We start from the raw sequence: 17,712 nt of genomic DNA, 5'->3' as shown, positions 1-17,712 counted from the left end.
TAAAAATACTGAATCACTATGCTGTACATCTGAAACTAATATAATATTGTAAATCTACTATATTTCAATAGAAAAACCTGAAAAACAAACTGAACCAGTTATTTTGAATCTGTTGTTGAAAATAAGTAGAAAGAAACTAAGTAAAGACTTGAGCACTGAACATGACTTCAAATATTTTGTCTTTGGCCAGTCTCTAGTTACAGATGAAATAGTGTTTCATTAAGGAAAAAAATGGTAGCTTTTGTTGGAAGTTCAGCAGATGTGTAATTCTTACTTATTAGAAGGAATGGACTGCTTGCCACATCTATACTTGATATAAATTTATATTACTGAGGTGGGTATATCTTGTTTAGAAATTTCCATAGGTAATAAGGCACTTAGGCATATTTATTTAGTTTGTTGAAATTAAGTAACCTAAATTATATTTTTGGCTAAGGATCTTTAATTACAAATATTGGAATTTAGAAGCTAGATATTTTGACTCTGACTCCAGAAAATGAGTTTTTATGGTTTAAATCATTCCTTATGTGTCTTCAAATGAACCACATTGTCTCTTGTAGCTAAAGTGTTTCTTTGTTAAATTAGAAGAACCTATAATTATGAGGAAACGTGTGATGATAAATAAATGAATGAATAAATAAGTGAAAAATAAGGGCTCTTTGGCTGTATTCCAATTACTTCTCCGATGTTGAATTTGATGGTGTTTTTTATTAATCTTCAAGTGGACTCAAAATATTAGGAGCATCACTGATTTCATGAAGCAGGTAGTCTGGTTTTTGCAGAAAGACTAAAATGATGATAAATTTTGTATTTGTACTAAGACAACTCATTCAGTCACTTAATACACATTTATGGAGTGTGTACTAACTTAGGCACTATTCTAGGCCCTGGGGATACAGCAGTGAACAAAAGAGACATTAATCCCAGTCCACATGGAGCTTAAACTCTAGGAAGAGCAGTAAGAGCAGATAATAAGCTAATAAATTAGTAAAGTATATATAGTGATGTTGGAGAAAATAAAGCTAGGAAGGAGGAAGTTAGGTAGTTAGGTGGTTAGGAAAGGCCTTCACTGGCAAGGTAGCATAAGGAACTAAGGACACAAGGAAGTGAACCAAGTAGATATCTTGGAGGAGAGCATTCCATGCAGAAGGCACAGGAAGTGTAAGAGCTTTGAGGTGGGAAACAGGTTTTTGAGTTCCAGGAACTCACATACCATAGTATGTTATCGACCAACCACTTTCTTTCCCATTTTTGTCATCATTTTTTTTTTTAATGATTGCACTGATTGATTGATGGCTGCGTTGGGTCTTCATTGCTGCACGCAGGCTTTCTCCAGTGCGGCGAGCAGAGGCTTCTCTTGTTGCGGAGCACGAGCTCTAGGCATGTGGGCTTCAGTAGTTGTGGCACATGGGCTCAGTCGTTGTGGCTCTCGGGCTGTAGAGCGCAGGCTCAGTTGTTGTGGTGCACAGGCTTAGTTTCTTCACAGCATGTGGGATCTTCCCAGACCAGGGCTCGAACCTGTGTCCCCTGCATTGGCAGTTGGATTCTTAAGCACAGTGCCACCAGGGAAGCCCTGGCCTGGTTTTGTCCCTGAGATTAGAGTCCAGAACTAATCGACACTTCTCTAGGGAGATTTTTTAGTAGGAAAAGATAATGCTTTGTGATTTTCTGATTTACTTTTTCTGATAATGTTCAAAATGCCTTTTAGGGCTTTTTGTTTTTGTTTTAGCAATTGCAGGAACAGCAGGAGTTTGGGATTGGTATTTTAATAAAATAGTTTACAGTGGCTACTTAATTAGTTTTCTGGTCATAATAAATTCTCTTGAATACAACAAATGTAATTTAAATTATTTCCAAGTTACCTCATACTTGTACACAATAAAGTTCATTTGCCATGTTTCTGTCCACTTGCACAGTCATGTGAAAATTTCCTGCAGATCTTCCTGCCAATTTGGCATTAAACTATCAATGAGTTCCTATTTCACTTCCATAATTATTAAGCCTTTGGAATCTCTACTAAGAGGTAATTTCATTGACTAAGACCACGACAAGCAGTTGTTTTCCCAGAGCAAACAAAATGATACCCAGACACTCTCTGAAAGTCTTGAGGGTAATGAATATGTAAGTCAAGGAAGAAACAGTCCAGTTTTTTCAAAAGGCCTTTCACAAAGTATCACACCAAAAATTAGTAACATTAAATGAAACAAACATGGAGGAATAGTTTGTCGTGTCAGACAATGAAATTAAAGATAGAAAAAAACGTGAAATGACATTTTGAAAGACATAATCAAAATAATTTTTCTATAAACGATTTGACAGAGTCAGTGTTGAAATCTCCAAAATATTATACCATGCTGTATGCTCTCCTTTTCCTGTTTCTTTGGAATCTTCTATTGTAGACCAACTACCTAACTTCCTGGAACTCTTTCTAGTGTAGTCTGAAACGTGGCTTTCTCCTTCCTGTAATCCAGTTTTTTTATTTTTTATTTTTTTGCCCCATCCGGCATCATAGCTCATAGCTCCCCCGACCAGGGATGGAAGCCGTGCCTGCTGCAGCAGAAGCGCAGTCTTAACCACTGGACTGCCAAGGAAGTCCCTAGTCCAGATTTTCTTGCCTGCCTGCCTTAGCTCACTCTATTCCCTGTTCTTGGAAGGTCTTCATTTCCTGTTAAAAGTAAAGCTTCTAGAAGGCCTTCCTGATTTCCCAGCCAAAGTGCTCTTTCACTGATTCCAGAACACCTACTAGAATCTTTGGTCGCTTTCTTTATCCTTCCTTACCGGATTGCCTGCCTCTTCTGGACAGCAGTTTGTATTCCCAATACAGTTATCATAGTGACTCAAAACATTTTTTGTTTAATCAAATTTGGGCAGATCACTTAGAAATTCCTCCTTAGATACACTGTCCCACAGCCACTCTATCTACTTGTCCATCTCGGGCCATTGGCTTTCCCACGTTACACAAATTTTCCATGTTCTTTCAAAACATTTGAGTGTATGCCACATTGAAAATGATTTATGCTCTTGAAATACAGAAAGAAAGTGGTAGGAGCACATTTCACGTACTCTGCCAAAGATGCGTTGGACGCTGGAGGCAAATAACTTGGGGATACCGTTTACGGAGGTAACAATATTTCGTTAAAATATGAAGGCCCACTGGATCACCTACACTTTATTTAGGTTTTGGAATCTCGTTCAGGTACGCTCACCGAAAAGGCTCAGGAGGGGTTACTTGAATACACGCCGCAAACACGTTCTAACTCTTTGAAAATGTTTTTAGATCCGCTGCAGCAGGCGCTGGGCGGACAACTGCCCCTCCCCCCAGCCTACAGCTGCCCTCAGCCGCGTCCCTTCGCCCGCCCCCCGCGCCGCCGCACTGCATGCTGGGAGTCGTAGTCCCGGTTTGCTTTGCCCGGAGGGATCGAAGGGCACGGGAGTCCAGCTTGCCCTCGCGCTACTAGAGGTCGCGTTCTTCCGCTGCTCCCTTTCGTTCTGTCGGGCGGAGCCTTCCGTGAGCACGGCTGGATTTGTCCGTGCTACCGTCTCTCTTCTGGGTTTCAATAAAGTTTTCCTCTTCCTTCCTCTGTACGGAGCTCAAGATGGCGGCCTCTTGGTCGCCCTTGGTTACCCTGCGCTTAGCGCCGAGCCGGCTGAGAGGAAGATGTGTCCGGTGCAGGGCTTGGGCCGCTGCTCTCCCCACTTCGGTCACCGCCCCTGGAAACCCCTTTTGTAAAGGTTAGTGACTGTATCTGGAGTAAGCCAAGACGACTGCTTATGACCGGGGAAGTCTCGGGGCAGTCACCCTCCCTCCTCGAGCTCCCCAAACTGCCTCCTTGGTTCACGGCTTTCGAGAGGTTTCTTCGAGAGGAGTTCCACCCTCTCTTGCACCGCTGCTACTGCCTGCTCATGAAGGAGCACTGAGGGAGGTGGCCCAGAGTGACTTTCATTTTGAGGGTTAGATGTCGACCCAGGGTTTGTTCCTTCCGGGCTGTTAGAGACCTGTAAACCCAGGTGTGGGGAGTACCTCGCTTGAAGGGATTTAAGTATGGGGTTGAGGCCTGGGAACTCTTCCAACCTGCCCCATCCCAAGCTCTCCAGGCTGGTGACCCGGGACTGTACCTCTGACATCTGCAGGCCCCGTGGGCTCTCTGGATTGCGGGAATGCAAGTGTACAGACATTCTCAGGTTGAGGGATCGATTCTTTGTGTTCTTTTCAAGTCCTAGAGGCTTCAGCGAGGCGTATTTTGTCACCAGGCTTGCATCATTCATTCATTCTTTCAAATTGTTATTCATGAATGAATGAACCTGTATTTTGAGTAACCAAGGCCACAGGAGCGCTAGTTTTACTATATTCATAGACTCCCACTAAATTGCGGGCTACTCAAAGGCAAGGACTGGGTGTCATTGTTTCCTCAGCATCTAGCACAGTGTTTGGCGCCTGATGGGCAGATATATTTTTTGAATGAATGAATGACGTTATTCTTGTTGCTCCCTCATCCACATACTTACGCTTTCCTTTTTTGAAAAAAAATCTCCAGGAACCCCACCCTTATACATCTTAATAAACTGATTCTCATTGGCAGTTTAGCTAAAACTCTATCAATCTTTGATTATTATCATAAATAGAGTTGAAATTAATACTAAAACTGTGATTAAGTCACCTTAGGTTTTACTGTAAAGTTTAGCATAATCCACTTACTGTATAATGGAATATTTTGGTAGCATGAGTTTTCGATCTTAATATAAACTATTTTTAAAAGTTTTTGGAATAGGCTATACAAGCAAATAACACAAAATTCAAAAGGTACAAGAAGGAATTCGGTAAAATGTTGACTTTCTTCCACTCCTGTCCCACAGCCATTTAGTTTTCCTTCCCAGAGGCAACTTCTCATACTTGTTTCTTATGTATTCTTCCAGAGACATTCTGTATATATCCACCATATATATTTATAAATACCTGAATTAAAGAAAAATAGAAGTGGTAATATACTATACACACTGTTCTGGTCCTTTCTTTTTTTTTTCATGTAGTATATCTTGGCGATCATTCCATATAAATACGTGTAGAACTGCCTCTTTTTTCTGGCTGCCACAAGGCATGTGGGATCTTAGTTCCCCAACCAGGGATTGAACAGGCCCTCCCTGCATTGGAAGCGCAGAGTCTTAACCACTGGACTGCCAGGGAAGTCCCTGTACCTCATGTTTTAAATGGTTAAAATAGAATTTCGTTCAATGCATGTACCATAATTTATGAAAATTAGGATGTAAGGAACATTAGCATAACAACATGAGCCTTAATGTTTGTTCTGGGTCATGCAATATGCTAAGTGCTTATCTTGTTTAATTCCCATTATCCTCATTTTGGGGATGAGGAACCCAAGATTGCAGAAGTTATTTGGCTAGTTAAGTGGCAGAATTTGTTTTGAATGTGGACATTTGATGAAAATGCAGTTAGAGGTCAATTTAATTGTAACTAAAGTTGCTCCTTCCCCCTCTTTAAGTAAAAGAAAAATTTAAGTTGAAACGTTATTCAGTATTTAGAGTCTGATTTAAGTTTGTTTTCTATCCTTTTCTTGATGTTTTGGGGGGGTTATTTACTGTTGACATTTGTTTTATCTCCTTTTTTTCATCTTTTCAAGCCTGCTGTTTACTGCAGTGTAATGTGAGGGAAGCACATTACACTTAATGTTAAACAAAAGAAGGAAGTAGATAAAGGAAAGGAATGAGAGGAAAGGAAGAGCATGTTCTTTGTTTTTATGCTTCATTTAAGCCTTCTTTCTTTTTTTTTTCCCTTAATTTATTTACTTATTTGGCTGCATGGGGTCTTGGTTGCAGCATGCGGGATCTAGTTCCCTGACCAGGGATCGAACCCGGGCCCCCTGCATTGGGAACGCAGAGTCTTAGCCACTGGACCACCAGGGAAGTCCCCATCTAAGCTTTAATGCCAGCCTTGGCTCTAAGACATTTTGGAAACTGGAAATGTGAAAACTTTAGAGGTCCTAAAATGGTGTTCATTCATATCACCTAACTTTAAATTCCTTAGGAAGTACAATTTATGAATCCCATTTTGCGATATATGTATTTCCATTAGTCAGATTATTAACCAATTGAAAGTATCAATAAAATTTGGTATCTTAAATGATTTAAGTATATATGTCAATTTTGATATTACTCCTTGTTTTCTTTTAGGTCTAAGTGTATCTTCATTTAATGTAACAGTTATTCAATCTCCAGATAGTTATGGGGAAACATTTTATTAGAAATCAGAGTGGTCATGGTGTGGGTAGAAAATGCCTCGAGATTGCTAATTCAGTTGAAGTCTTGCATTAAGTGTATGGAGGGGGAAAGTGAATGAAATTGGCTCCCAGGCCTTGAATAGCTTACAGTCTTGGGAGATGGAATTACAATAGCTAATGTTTTTTGAGCTCTTTCTGTGTTCCAGGCAGTCTGCTAGCCGTTTCTTTCTCTCATAATTTTATCTTCATAAAAACTCTATTATAAAGTTATTTTAAATTTTTTAAATTTTTTTATTTTTTAATGTTTCTTTTTAAAAATTTTATATTGGAGTATAGTTGATTTACATTGTTGTGTTAGTTTCAGGTGAAACTGAATCACTTTAGTGATTCAGTAATACATATACATATATCCATTCTTTTTCAGATTCTTTCCCTATATAGGTTATTACAGAGTATTGAGTAGAGTTCCCTGTGCTATCTATAAAGGTCTTGTCATCTCTATTTTATAAATGACTAAACAGGCATGGCCACTCAAGTGGTATTTGAGCCCAGGCATTTTCCCTCCAGAAGCACAAACTTAACCAACCACTGTGTTCTACTAGCTCTTTACCGTGGCAATGAACATTAACACCACCATAATCTAGGCCCATCTAAAGTGTTGTAGGACTACAGAGGAGAAAGCAGCTCTGCTTGGAGAGGGGAGGGCTTTTTAGCAAAAGTGTGGAAGTGAGCTGCACCTTGCCCTTATTGGTGTATGTATAGTCCCTCAGGGGGAGCAGCTAGAGATGCAGCTTGGCAGGTGGGCTGGATTCTGGTTAGAAGAGTCCTGTATAGTATGCAAAGATGTGTAGGCTCAGGGGGATACTGTTGAAGATTTCTTAAGAAGAGAAGTGATCAGGTCCATTTCAGCATGATTATTTATCCCTGTGGCTACCTGAAAAACAGGTCAGGAACGCCTGGATGGGGGACTACTGGAAGCTTGGTGATTATTTAGGAGGAAGTTGTAGTAGTTCAGGGAGAGTGATTTAGGCCCTGAATTACTGCTGTGGTAAAGATGGAGAGCAGGGCAGCAAAGGAGGGAATTCAGAGACCCTGCTTCAGTAAAATTGACAGGATCTGGGGGAGACAAGGAAAGAGAGGAGTTAAGGTCAATTTGGGTTTCCTAGTTTGGGTCATTTAATGGCATCAAATTCCATCTATCAAAGGAAACTAAACAAATGAAAAGTAAGGCCAGAGGCATTTTAGGGGGAGGTTCCATTTTGGATATGTTAAAGTTGAGGTGTTAGTGATAATTCCAGGTAAATAAGTCTAAGTAGTTGTAGGAAATACAGGATCTGAGTCTAAAAAAGGAAATATGAGGTGTTGAGAGCCATGAGAATGGAAGAACTAGCCTTGGAATATTTGTAGAATGAAAAGGAGAAAAGGCTAGGGATGAGTTCTTGAGGAAAACTGATGTTTTATGAGCAGAAGGTGACCTCATCAGAGAGCAGTTAGAGAGGTCATAGGGGAAATTGGAGAGAAGCCAAGGAAGAGAACGCTTCTAAGTTTTCTAAAACTTAAAATCAGTGTATCTATTTTACTTAAGCTAGCCTTAGAAATTAAGTTTCTTTCTGTTTTTTTTTTTTCTTACTTTTTGGCCACACTGCGTGGCATGTGGGATCTTAGTTCCCAGACCAGGGATGGAACCCCCGCCCCCTGCAGTGGAAGCGCAGAGTCTTAACTGCTGGACCACCAGGGAAGTCCCAGAAATTAAGTTCATTTCATAGAGGCAAGGTAATATGACAGTCACACCTTGTGATTTCTTATCATTGTAGTGTCCTTCTGTATCTCAGTGTTATATTTTTAGATCTCTCTATTAACTGAAGATTCGTATTTACCTTTAGTCACAATCTCTTTAGTACATGTACGTTGGAGATCTTGATTAGGTATTAATGTGAGTAGAACTCAGCCATATGAATTGGTATTATTTATTGGCTATATAGATTAGTGGTTAAGAAAATGGACTTTGGACTTGTATTACCCAATTAGATGAACACCCTGTGTGAAACTTCATGTTTCTTGGATTTCCATTAATGTTTATTATTATATTAGAAAAGAAGGGTCATGCCTGCTCCTGAGACTGATTAACTTCATGATAATGGTTTCTTTCAGTCAGTTTTTTTTTTTTTTTTTAAGCATAGCACAACTTATTACATGGCATAGCTAGTGCCCAGATGTAGTTCTGGGGTGGAGGGTGGGCAGATGAAATAGGGTGGGTTCAAGAGTAGAACCCATTAGAAAGGAACTGTAGAAGTCCAGAGATGGATTATTGATCTACTGTAGATTTGCACTGTGTTATACCTCAAGAGCTTCATTCTCTTTGTTTAAGTAAATGATGAATATTTAAATGGGTTTAACTATTTAAAAAAAATTAACTTTTTTTTTTTACTGCGTCGGGTCTTAGTTGCGCCAAGTGGGCTTCTCTCTATTTGCGGCGTGCGGGCTTAGTTGCCCTGCGGCATGTGGGATCTTAGTTGCCCGACCAGGCACCTAACCGGTGTCCCCTGAGTTGCAAGATGGATTCTTAACCACTTAAGTCCTGGTTTTACCTATTTTGGATTTGTCTTTTCACAAAAGTACCACAGAAATAATAGATGTCAAGGGCCCAGTGCAATAATACGCTCTATAAATTCTGACAGAAGGTCATGTAGCCTCAGCTTGACTATATCTAATACTGTTTCCCTAGGCCACTCATATTTTTTTCTTACTTGTGACTAAGATTTGTTCTAATTTCTCTTTTAAGAGCCTTTTGAATATGTCTGTTCTTCCTGCTGTGTTTTGTCTTCCTTGCCTAAGGTCCTCTGTTGAGGTCCCATTTTTCTGTGGACCCTGCTGGAGGTACCTCATACTTTAATCTCCAAAATCTTTTTTGATAACCTTCTTTCACTGTCCTACTTGTCCTTCTTATTTCTTCTCTCCATTCAGCTCATCCTAGAAGATACTTTTCAACACATTATCTATCCATATCCTTGACCAGGTGTGCCAGTTTTCAACAATTTTTAAAGCCTGAACATGTAGTTCTTAGTGTAGTTACTTCAAAGCTTCATAATGCAATTTATATCTTAAATGTAATTCCTGTAGATTCCATTTAAAAATTCTTATTTATATATTTGTGTAAAAAAATGTAAAATAAATGAACATAACAAATAGATGCTATTTTTCTTTATTGTTTGAAAGAAAATAGACCCCTTAGGTCTCATTATTAAATAGTGTTTGAAAAGGGTGAATATTAAGGAGTTACTCAGTATGCTAGGCCATGCCTGTAATTACTTCAGAATAGCTTTATTCAGATTTTTAGGCAGTATTTTACTGATTTGTTATGAAATTTAAGTACTGGTTTTTTTCCTTTTGTAAAGTTACACACATTGGCACATTTAAGATTAACTAGCTTCAAAAGGAAAAGAATGATAACTGGCAAGCATTTAGTTTTAATTTTCATAATTTTTCTATTTAAATCAAAAGCACCCTTTTAAAGCCCCTAAATCATCCTTTTATAAATAAAGTAAATGCATTCTTTGATGATGGCTTTTGTTGTTTTTTTAAAGAAAGAGTTTAATTAAGATTTGATTTTCTTCTATTCTGCACTTTGTTTATTCATCACTGAATCAAACATAGGTGTTTAATGTCACTGGTAAATCTGACTTTTTGGGTCATTGATGACCATTGCAGTTTTCGAGAAAAGCCGCTGAATATTTCTCTTTGGGGTATGAATAGAACATAATAGAGCATAAACGGGCTGCCTGTGACCTTAGCATGGGCTTCTGTCATTGTAGGAGAACATTTCTGGTCAGTGGCCACTGTTTACAGTTTGTTAAAATCAACACAAATGTACAAAACACTCATGAATAATTGTGAACACAGTATTTGAATGGATGTTTAATAAATATGCATTAAAAATATAATTACAGTAATGAAGTTACAGCTGAAATTTTAATCCAGCCCTTTAGAAATATTAAACGTGCTTTTCCTGATTGTGCATTTTTCTCACAGCAGTTGGGTAAACATTTTAAACTGGAATTCTAAATTCCTTATATAGTTTTGATTTCATTTAACTAAGCGTGTGTTCTTTTTTGGCAACAATCTTCTTTCTCTTTGTGAAGAAGTGAAGCTCATTTTATTCCATAACTGTTACTTAGAAGAATTTTGATCAGTTCTGTCGTAGGACTAATGAACATATGGGATACCAGATGAATAATAAAATGTGACCTGGAAAGACTAGATTGTGATTTTGGTTTCATCCTATGGTACTGGATCAATCATTTAATTTGGTATTTCCTTTTTCTCAACTGTAGAATGGGATTAGTCATCCTAACTCTGCCTTCCTCACATGTCATCTATGAGGCTCAGATAAGTTATTATATAATATGAGAAAGTCCTTTGAAAATGATAAGAAATGTTATATAAATGTAGGGCTATGCTGGGAGTAATTGAAATATTAATATCGAAATGCTAGAGGTGGTGGATTCCAGTCAGTGAATAGGAATGGGATGAACTCAACTCTATGTATAATTATTAAAACCATTCTGATTTTCGGGGAGACTCACTTATATTAACAATGGCAAAGGGCTCAGTCTGATTTCAGTGCTTTGAATGCCAGAAAATGAAGTTTTGATTTTTCTAAGATTGTGCAGAGGGCCTCTGTAGATAACCAGGGATGGTTGTTGTTATCCTGGACTTAACTACCTTTTCTCTGGATCTTCTGAATATCCAGAGGGTCTTAGAAAATATGAGCTACTGCTTTCGTCATGATGTTTCAAAGAAGGCTGTTGAAATTTGATTTATAGTATGCAGGTAAGTCACTAAGGTAAATTATCTTAATTTAGTAAGATACTGCTTATGAATACTGTTTTCAAAGGAACTCAAGTTGTTAATTATTTGCTGTGCAGCAAGATATGAAGATAACGTTTCATGGGATCATAGAATAATAGAGCTGAAGAGGACCTCTGGGTTATGTAGTTAAATGTCAGGTGGGAAGGTAGTTTCTGCCTTTATTCTTTCTTTTTGAGGCATCCTGTTCATTTTTGTATAGCCCTAATTGCTAGAAAATTCTTTAAGTAGAATTCTTCAAGTACAGCTTTTCTGTAACTTCTCCTCATTCATCTTGACTCTTTCCCCAGGCACAACTTATGTAACTCTAGTTCTCATTGCGCTTATGGCAGTTTTTAAAGTATATCTTATTCATTTATATAGTCATTTATTCATTTATCATATTATTGGTTGCCTCCTTGTCCCAATTCCATTTGACAACCTTTAAAACATTAAAGACATATTTCTACCATTCATCCGTTCATTCATTCCCCAAATATTTCTTGGTGCCATCTGTATGCTAGACACAGAGTGCTGGGATGTTGTTACTCTCTCCTCAGTGTCAACTGTCTCTTGTCTTATTAGTCAAATCTTATGACATGGTTTCTAGATCCTTGAACTACTTCCCTTCTTGAGATTACAGTCTGCTTTCTGAATGTCACTCTGAAAATGTGGCCCACATATCTCAATATATTCCTTCGGACATGTCTGGCCCGAGCAGTATTTTAGGTTACCTTTTCTGTTTCCTGTTGCATTAAGTTGGTGGCCAGGTCATATTCATGTCTCACCTTAAGACTCCTAGGGCTATTATAAGACAGGTCTCTTTTGTTTGTATTTGATTAGTTATTTTTTCTATTAAAAAATAAATTATTTTTATTATAAAAATACTATATGTGCATAGTAGAAAATACAGGAAAGATAATTACTGTTAACTTCATTTTTATTTTTAAAACATACTTATTGAAGTATAAGATTCATTTAGTAAAGTATGCAAGTGATAAGTGTAAAGCCTACTGAATTTTCATAAAGAGAATAGATTTGTGTAAATACAACCTAAATCAAGAAATAGAACATTTGTAGTACCCAGAGGCTCCCATTGTGTACCCTCCAAGTCACTAGCTTTTTACTCCCAATGGCAATCAACATCCTGATTTATGTTACTATTGATTTATCCTTTCATCTCTTCTTTTTTCTTTTTTTAAAAAAATTAATTAGTTAATTTATTTTTGGCTGTGTTGGGTCTTCGTGCTGCATGCAGGCTTTCTCTAGTTGTGGTGAGTGGGGACTACTCTTTGTTGCGGTGTGCGGGCTTCTCATTGTGGTGGCTTCTCTTGTTGTGGAGCTCTAGGTGCGTGGGCTTCAGTAGTTGTGGCATGTGGGCTCAGTAGTTGTGGCTTGCGGGCTCTAGAGCACAGGCTCAGTAGTTGTGGTGCATGGGCTTAGTTGCTCTGTTATCCTTTCATCTCTTGATGGACACTTAAGTTGTTTTCATGTCGTGGCTATTTAAATAATGCTGCAATGAACATGGGGGTGCAGATATTTTTCTGAGATAGTGATTTTGTTTCCTTCAGATAAATACTCATAGGTGAAATTGTTGGATTCTATTTCTTAATGAGTTATGCTAGATTTATAGATTGCAAATATTTTCTGTCATTCTGTGTGTTGTATTTTCACCTTCTTGATAATGTCCCTTTTTAAAAAAAATTTATTTATTTGGCTGTGCCAGATCTTAGTTGCAGCATGCGGGCTCCTAGTTGCAGCATGTGGGATCTAGTTCCCTGACCGGGGATTGAACCTAGGCCCCCTGCATTGGGAGCATGGAGTCTTAACCATTGGACCACTAGGGAAGTCCCGATAATGTCCTTTGATATACAAAAGTTTTAATTTTGATGAAGTCCAATTTATTTTTTCTTTGGCTGCTTTTGGTGTCATAGCTAAGAAATCATTGCCTAATCCAAGGTCATGAAGATTTACAATTATGTTTTCTTCTAAGCGTTTTAAAGTTTTAGCTCTTACAGTTATGTTTTTGATCCATTCCTGCTGGGGTTTAATTGGGAGTCCTTAAGTCTGAGTTTCACAGGCAATTGCGATGTCCAGACAGGATTGGATTTAGAAAGTCCACACCTGTTAAGAGAGATCAGGGATTGGCAACCTTTTTCTGTAAACATTCAGATAATACTTTTGTCCTTGCCTGCCACGGTCTCTGTTACAACTTTAGCTGACCCTCCATATTTGTGAGTTTGACATCCGCAGATATAGCGGGCCAACTGTTCATTGTACTGCACCATTTTATATAAGGGACTTGAGCATTTGTGGATTTTGGTATATGCAGGAGGTCCTGGAACCAATCCCCTGCAGATACTGAGGGACAACTGTACTCAACTCTGGTGTTGTAGTGTGTAAACAGCCAGAGATAGTAGACTAATGCACATGGCTGATTTGGCCTGCAGGCTGTAGTTTGCAGACCACTGGACTAGGTAAATATTCATGTATACTTTATTTTTTTGGTTTGAAATTTTTTATATATTTACATTTTTAAACCATCTGGAAAGTATTTTGGTATGCAGTATGAGGGGATAATCTAAATTAATTTTTCTATTGTCTTCCAGTTGTCCAGATGTCACTTGTTGAATGATTTCTTGGCTCCCATTGCTTAATTCATTTATTCAACAAATATTTATTGTGTGCCTATCATATGCCAGGCATTGTAGGTGCTAGGTATACAATGAATTAAATAGGCATGGTACCTTCCCTCTTGTGGCTTGCAGTCTAGTTGAGAGAGACAGACATAAAATAAATAACAAATAGATAATTACAAGTTGGGTGATAAAAGAAAAGAACAGTGATAATATTTGGTATGCCTCCCTCTTTTATTATGTATTAAATTATTCCATGAAGACTTCCTTTTAGAATGTCTATTCTATTCATTGATCTTGTTGCTCATAGTGTTTTATATTTATTTTCTCATCTGGTAGTCAAGATCCCCCTCATTACTTTGCATCTTCATGATTTTCTAAGGATTTTGGATTTGGATTTTGGTGGAACTGTATTTAATCTGCAAATTAATTTGTGAAGAACTGACAATGTTATAATGTTGTGCGTTTCTTTTCAATAACACTGTGTCCAGTCTCCCAAATTTTCATTTATGCCTTTGAGAAAGATTTTAGTTTTCTTCACATAGATCTTACGAATTGATTGTTACTATGACTCTTCTTTATTCTAGACTTTTTATCTTAATTGTAAGTGGGATCCGTTTTTTTTTTCCTATTGTATTTCCAACAGGTCATTGCTAATATGTCAGAAAGATAAAGCCATTAAAATGTTTTCCAGTATTCTCCTTTGCTTAAGAGGGGGTATAATTAAGCCACTGAGTTCTTTAAAATTCATAAGTGGCTTCCTGGAAACTTCAGGATTAAATTCAAACTGCTGATTGTTGTAAGGCCCTGTGTCACATGGTTCCTTTATATTTTTCTAGTAGCCCAACTCTTGCCCCCTCTGCCTTTCACTTTGTATCTCAATACTGATCTTGTTTCATTTTCTTTAGTGCACTATCCTCTCATATTTTAGAGCCTTCTCCCAGCTTAATGCCTTTCCTTCCCTTCCTTCCATTTTTCCCTGGCTAACTCCTGTTTGTCCTTTTGCTCTCAATTGAAACATCATTTCCTCTGAGTACCCTTGTCTCCTTAAGCTAGGTTACTAGCTTTGGCTCTGTGATCTCATAGCATCCTTCTCTTCCCTTTACTTCATACCACACTTTGTTAAAGTTGTTTATCCACTTGTTTACATCTCCCCCAGTGCCCTGTTGGTATTTTGAGTGCAGTTACAGTGTCTGTCTAGCTAGCTGTGTTTGAAGTTTTCAGTACAGAGCTTTACACTCTATAGCTGCTTTATAATTTGTGGAATTAGTTGTTGCTTATTCAGTTTTTCTATTTAATAGGTTTTCAAATGATTCTTTTCAGTATAATTAAGTTTTTGAACCTAATTGCACCTGTTGGTACTTTTATCCCATTGTGTAGCTCGGCAACATCATCTTGACTGTGATAACAGCACTGATTTGTCTCCTAACTTCGTGTCATCTTTGTATTTGAGGGCTAGGTCTGCATTTAGTGCCAGATTTTGTTCTCAAAGCTCAAAAAGGTGTACATAAATCTAATTAGTCAAAATTCTTCAAAGCCAGCTATGTGAAATGTAAGGGCTTTTAGATTTATATGGAAAGGAATTTCTTTCCTCTAACACTTCAACTTTGGGCTTTTAGTAAAAAAGCTGCTGACTCACAGACATAGAAAACAAACTTATGGTTACCAAAGGGGAAAGGCAGGAGGAGGGATAAATCAGGAGTTTGGGATTAACAGATACACACTACTATATATAAAATAAACAACAAGGACCTACTATATGGCACAGGGAACTGTATTCAATATCTTTTAATAGCCTATAATGGAAAAGAATATGTATATGTATAACTGAATCACTTTGCTGCACAGCCGAAACTAACACAGCGTTGTAAATCAACTATATTTCAATTTTTAAAAAATCTGCTGCTGCTGCTGCTGCTGCTACCGGGTTTTACAAGAGTGCCGTTTATTAGCAGAGGCAGGTTGAGCCCAGAGTGCAGGCAGGGCAGAGCTCTAGCTGGGCCTGAGCAGGATGGAGACCCAGGAGGAGTGGATTGTTGGTTGTTCCAGGAGGCTTGAGTACTTCAAATTAGAGGGCCTGAGAGAGGTTTGTGTTTTCTCTGTTGCCTGGCTATGATAAATGGGAGCACAATCTTCACTTGTCTGTAGTGTTATGGTGATTTTAATGAAGGCAATATCCTGGTGGTAGTTTGGGGTCACTTAGCTTGAGATCCTGTCTTGCCTATTCACTTAAATTTTCTAACATTTTGTGGTGTTTTAGTTTCCTCATTTGTAAGAAATAACAATATCTACCTTAGATTTTTTTTGGAGAAGATAATATATAGAATACCTTTCAGAATTCTATCACTCATAAATTTTCAAATGAATCCAAAGTCTGCAAAGAAACCTTAAAATGAACCTAAAGCATATAACTTTTCTGGGTTACATGGATACCTCTTGTAATGTGTTAATTTTGTATAACATCCTTAATTCTACTGAAGTAAACACATGTAATGCCTTGAAGTAGTCAAGACTCATCACAAATCGTATTGAAAATTTCTGAACATACAACCGTCTAGGAAGGAATAATGCAAACAGATAGTTTTCTTTACCTTGAAAACTCTTTAAATTTGTATGGTCATGTGTTATCTTGCGTATCTTCAATTCTTTCCTTTAATCATAGGATACTTTTGAGCTGAGAAATCTTTACAGAATGTTTTTGAGCTGAACCCCACTTTACTGACAAGTTGTATGTAAAACTTCTGCACATTAAACTACATCTCTACTGATTGTGAGTGTGAAGTTGGAGATGGATTCTCAAAAAGTATTTAACTTCAGGTATTAAAACAAAAAAACCTTAAGGGTGAAGCAAACCTTTAAAATAACATTTCTGAAAGGAAAATGCTTACTTTTTGTTGAAATAGTCTGGTCCACCATTTTGCTTAAGTCTCTAAAGAATATCTCTAAGACTTTCTTAACTAACTACCTTTGTGTAGAATTTGAAATTCCATTCCAATTTAAAGCACCAAAGAACACAGAGACCACACATCCCCTTTGTTGTTATTTCTCAGCTCTATGGAAACAGTGTCAACACAGTTAAGCTTTATGACATATGTTTTAGTCAGGGTTCTCCAGAGAGACAGAACCCATAAGATGTATATACATTTAGAAAGAGATTTATTATAAGGAATCAGCTCATGTAATTATGGAGGTTGACAAGTCCCAAGATCTACAGTCAGCAAGGTGGAGACCCAGAGACCCAGGAGAGTTGGTAGTGTAATTCCAGTCTGAGTCCTAAGGCCTGAGAACCAGGAGAGCCCATAGTGTAGTTCTAGTCCAAAGACTGGCAGGCTTAAGACCCATGAAGAACTGATGTTTCAGTTTGAGTCCAAAGGCAGGAGAAAACCTATGTTCCAGCTTAAAGGCAGTCAGGCGGAAGGAGTTCCCTCTTACTAAGGGGAAGGTCAGCCTTTTGTTCTGTTCAGGGCTTCAAGTGATTGGATGAGGCCCACCCACATAAGGGAGAACAGTCTACTCAGTCTTCTGTTTCAGGTGTTAACCTCATCAGAAATACCCTCACAGACACATCCAGAATAATGTTTGACTGAATGTATAGGCACTCGATGGCCCAGTCAAGTTGCCAAATAAAATTAACTTTCACAACATATGTCAAGATTACTGTTGTCCTCAGTGTGTGAGCAGCATTTCCCCTCATGTTCTTAAGGTACTTGCAGCAGTCCAGCCATCTTAATTTCACAGGTAAAAGTACAAAGGCAGGAAGGAATGAGTTTCTGTCCTGGTCTCCTTTTGAAGAGCATCAGGAGAAACTTTGGCAGAAGCTGACTTCCTCTTAGGCATCATTGGCTAGAATGGTGATCATGTGCCCAAGCTGCCATGATCCAGAGTCAAAATGGTGGAGTCAGGAGATAAATCTGGAGGGTATGACTCCAGAGCCCATGCTGCTTCCACTATAACGTCCTACCTCTCTGCTGGACCTGTAGGTACAAATGCTGGCTCTG

At 38.2% G+C, this 17,712-nt stretch overlaps 1 protein-coding gene across 2 annotated transcripts in view; it reads left to right on the top strand.

Moving 5' to 3' along the window:
* Positions 1-17,712, top strand: part of AFG1L (AFG1 like ATPase) — a 229,655-nt gene that overhangs the window by 31,013 nt on the left and 180,930 nt on the right. The window contains exon 1 of one of the 2 annotated variants that reach the window (XM_082633941.1): positions 3,424-3,732. The exons of the other annotated variant lie outside the window; for it this stretch is intronic. Within the exon in view, the coding sequence (XP_082490067.1) occupies positions 3,597-3,732 (136 nt within the window). The 5' untranslated portion in view covers positions 3,424-3,596. Of the gene's footprint in view, positions 1-3,423; positions 3,733-17,712 lie in introns of those variants that run through there. 2 annotated transcript variants of the gene reach the window in all.

This window comes from Mesoplodon mirus, assembly GCF_964341445.2.
Source record: "Mesoplodon mirus genome assembly, chromosome: 10".
Taxonomy (NCBI): domain Eukaryota; kingdom Metazoa; phylum Chordata; class Mammalia; order Artiodactyla; family Ziphiidae; genus Mesoplodon; species Mesoplodon mirus.
The sequence above is the reverse complement of the archived record's forward strand: the minus strand, read 5'-3'. Positions and strand labels throughout refer to the sequence as shown.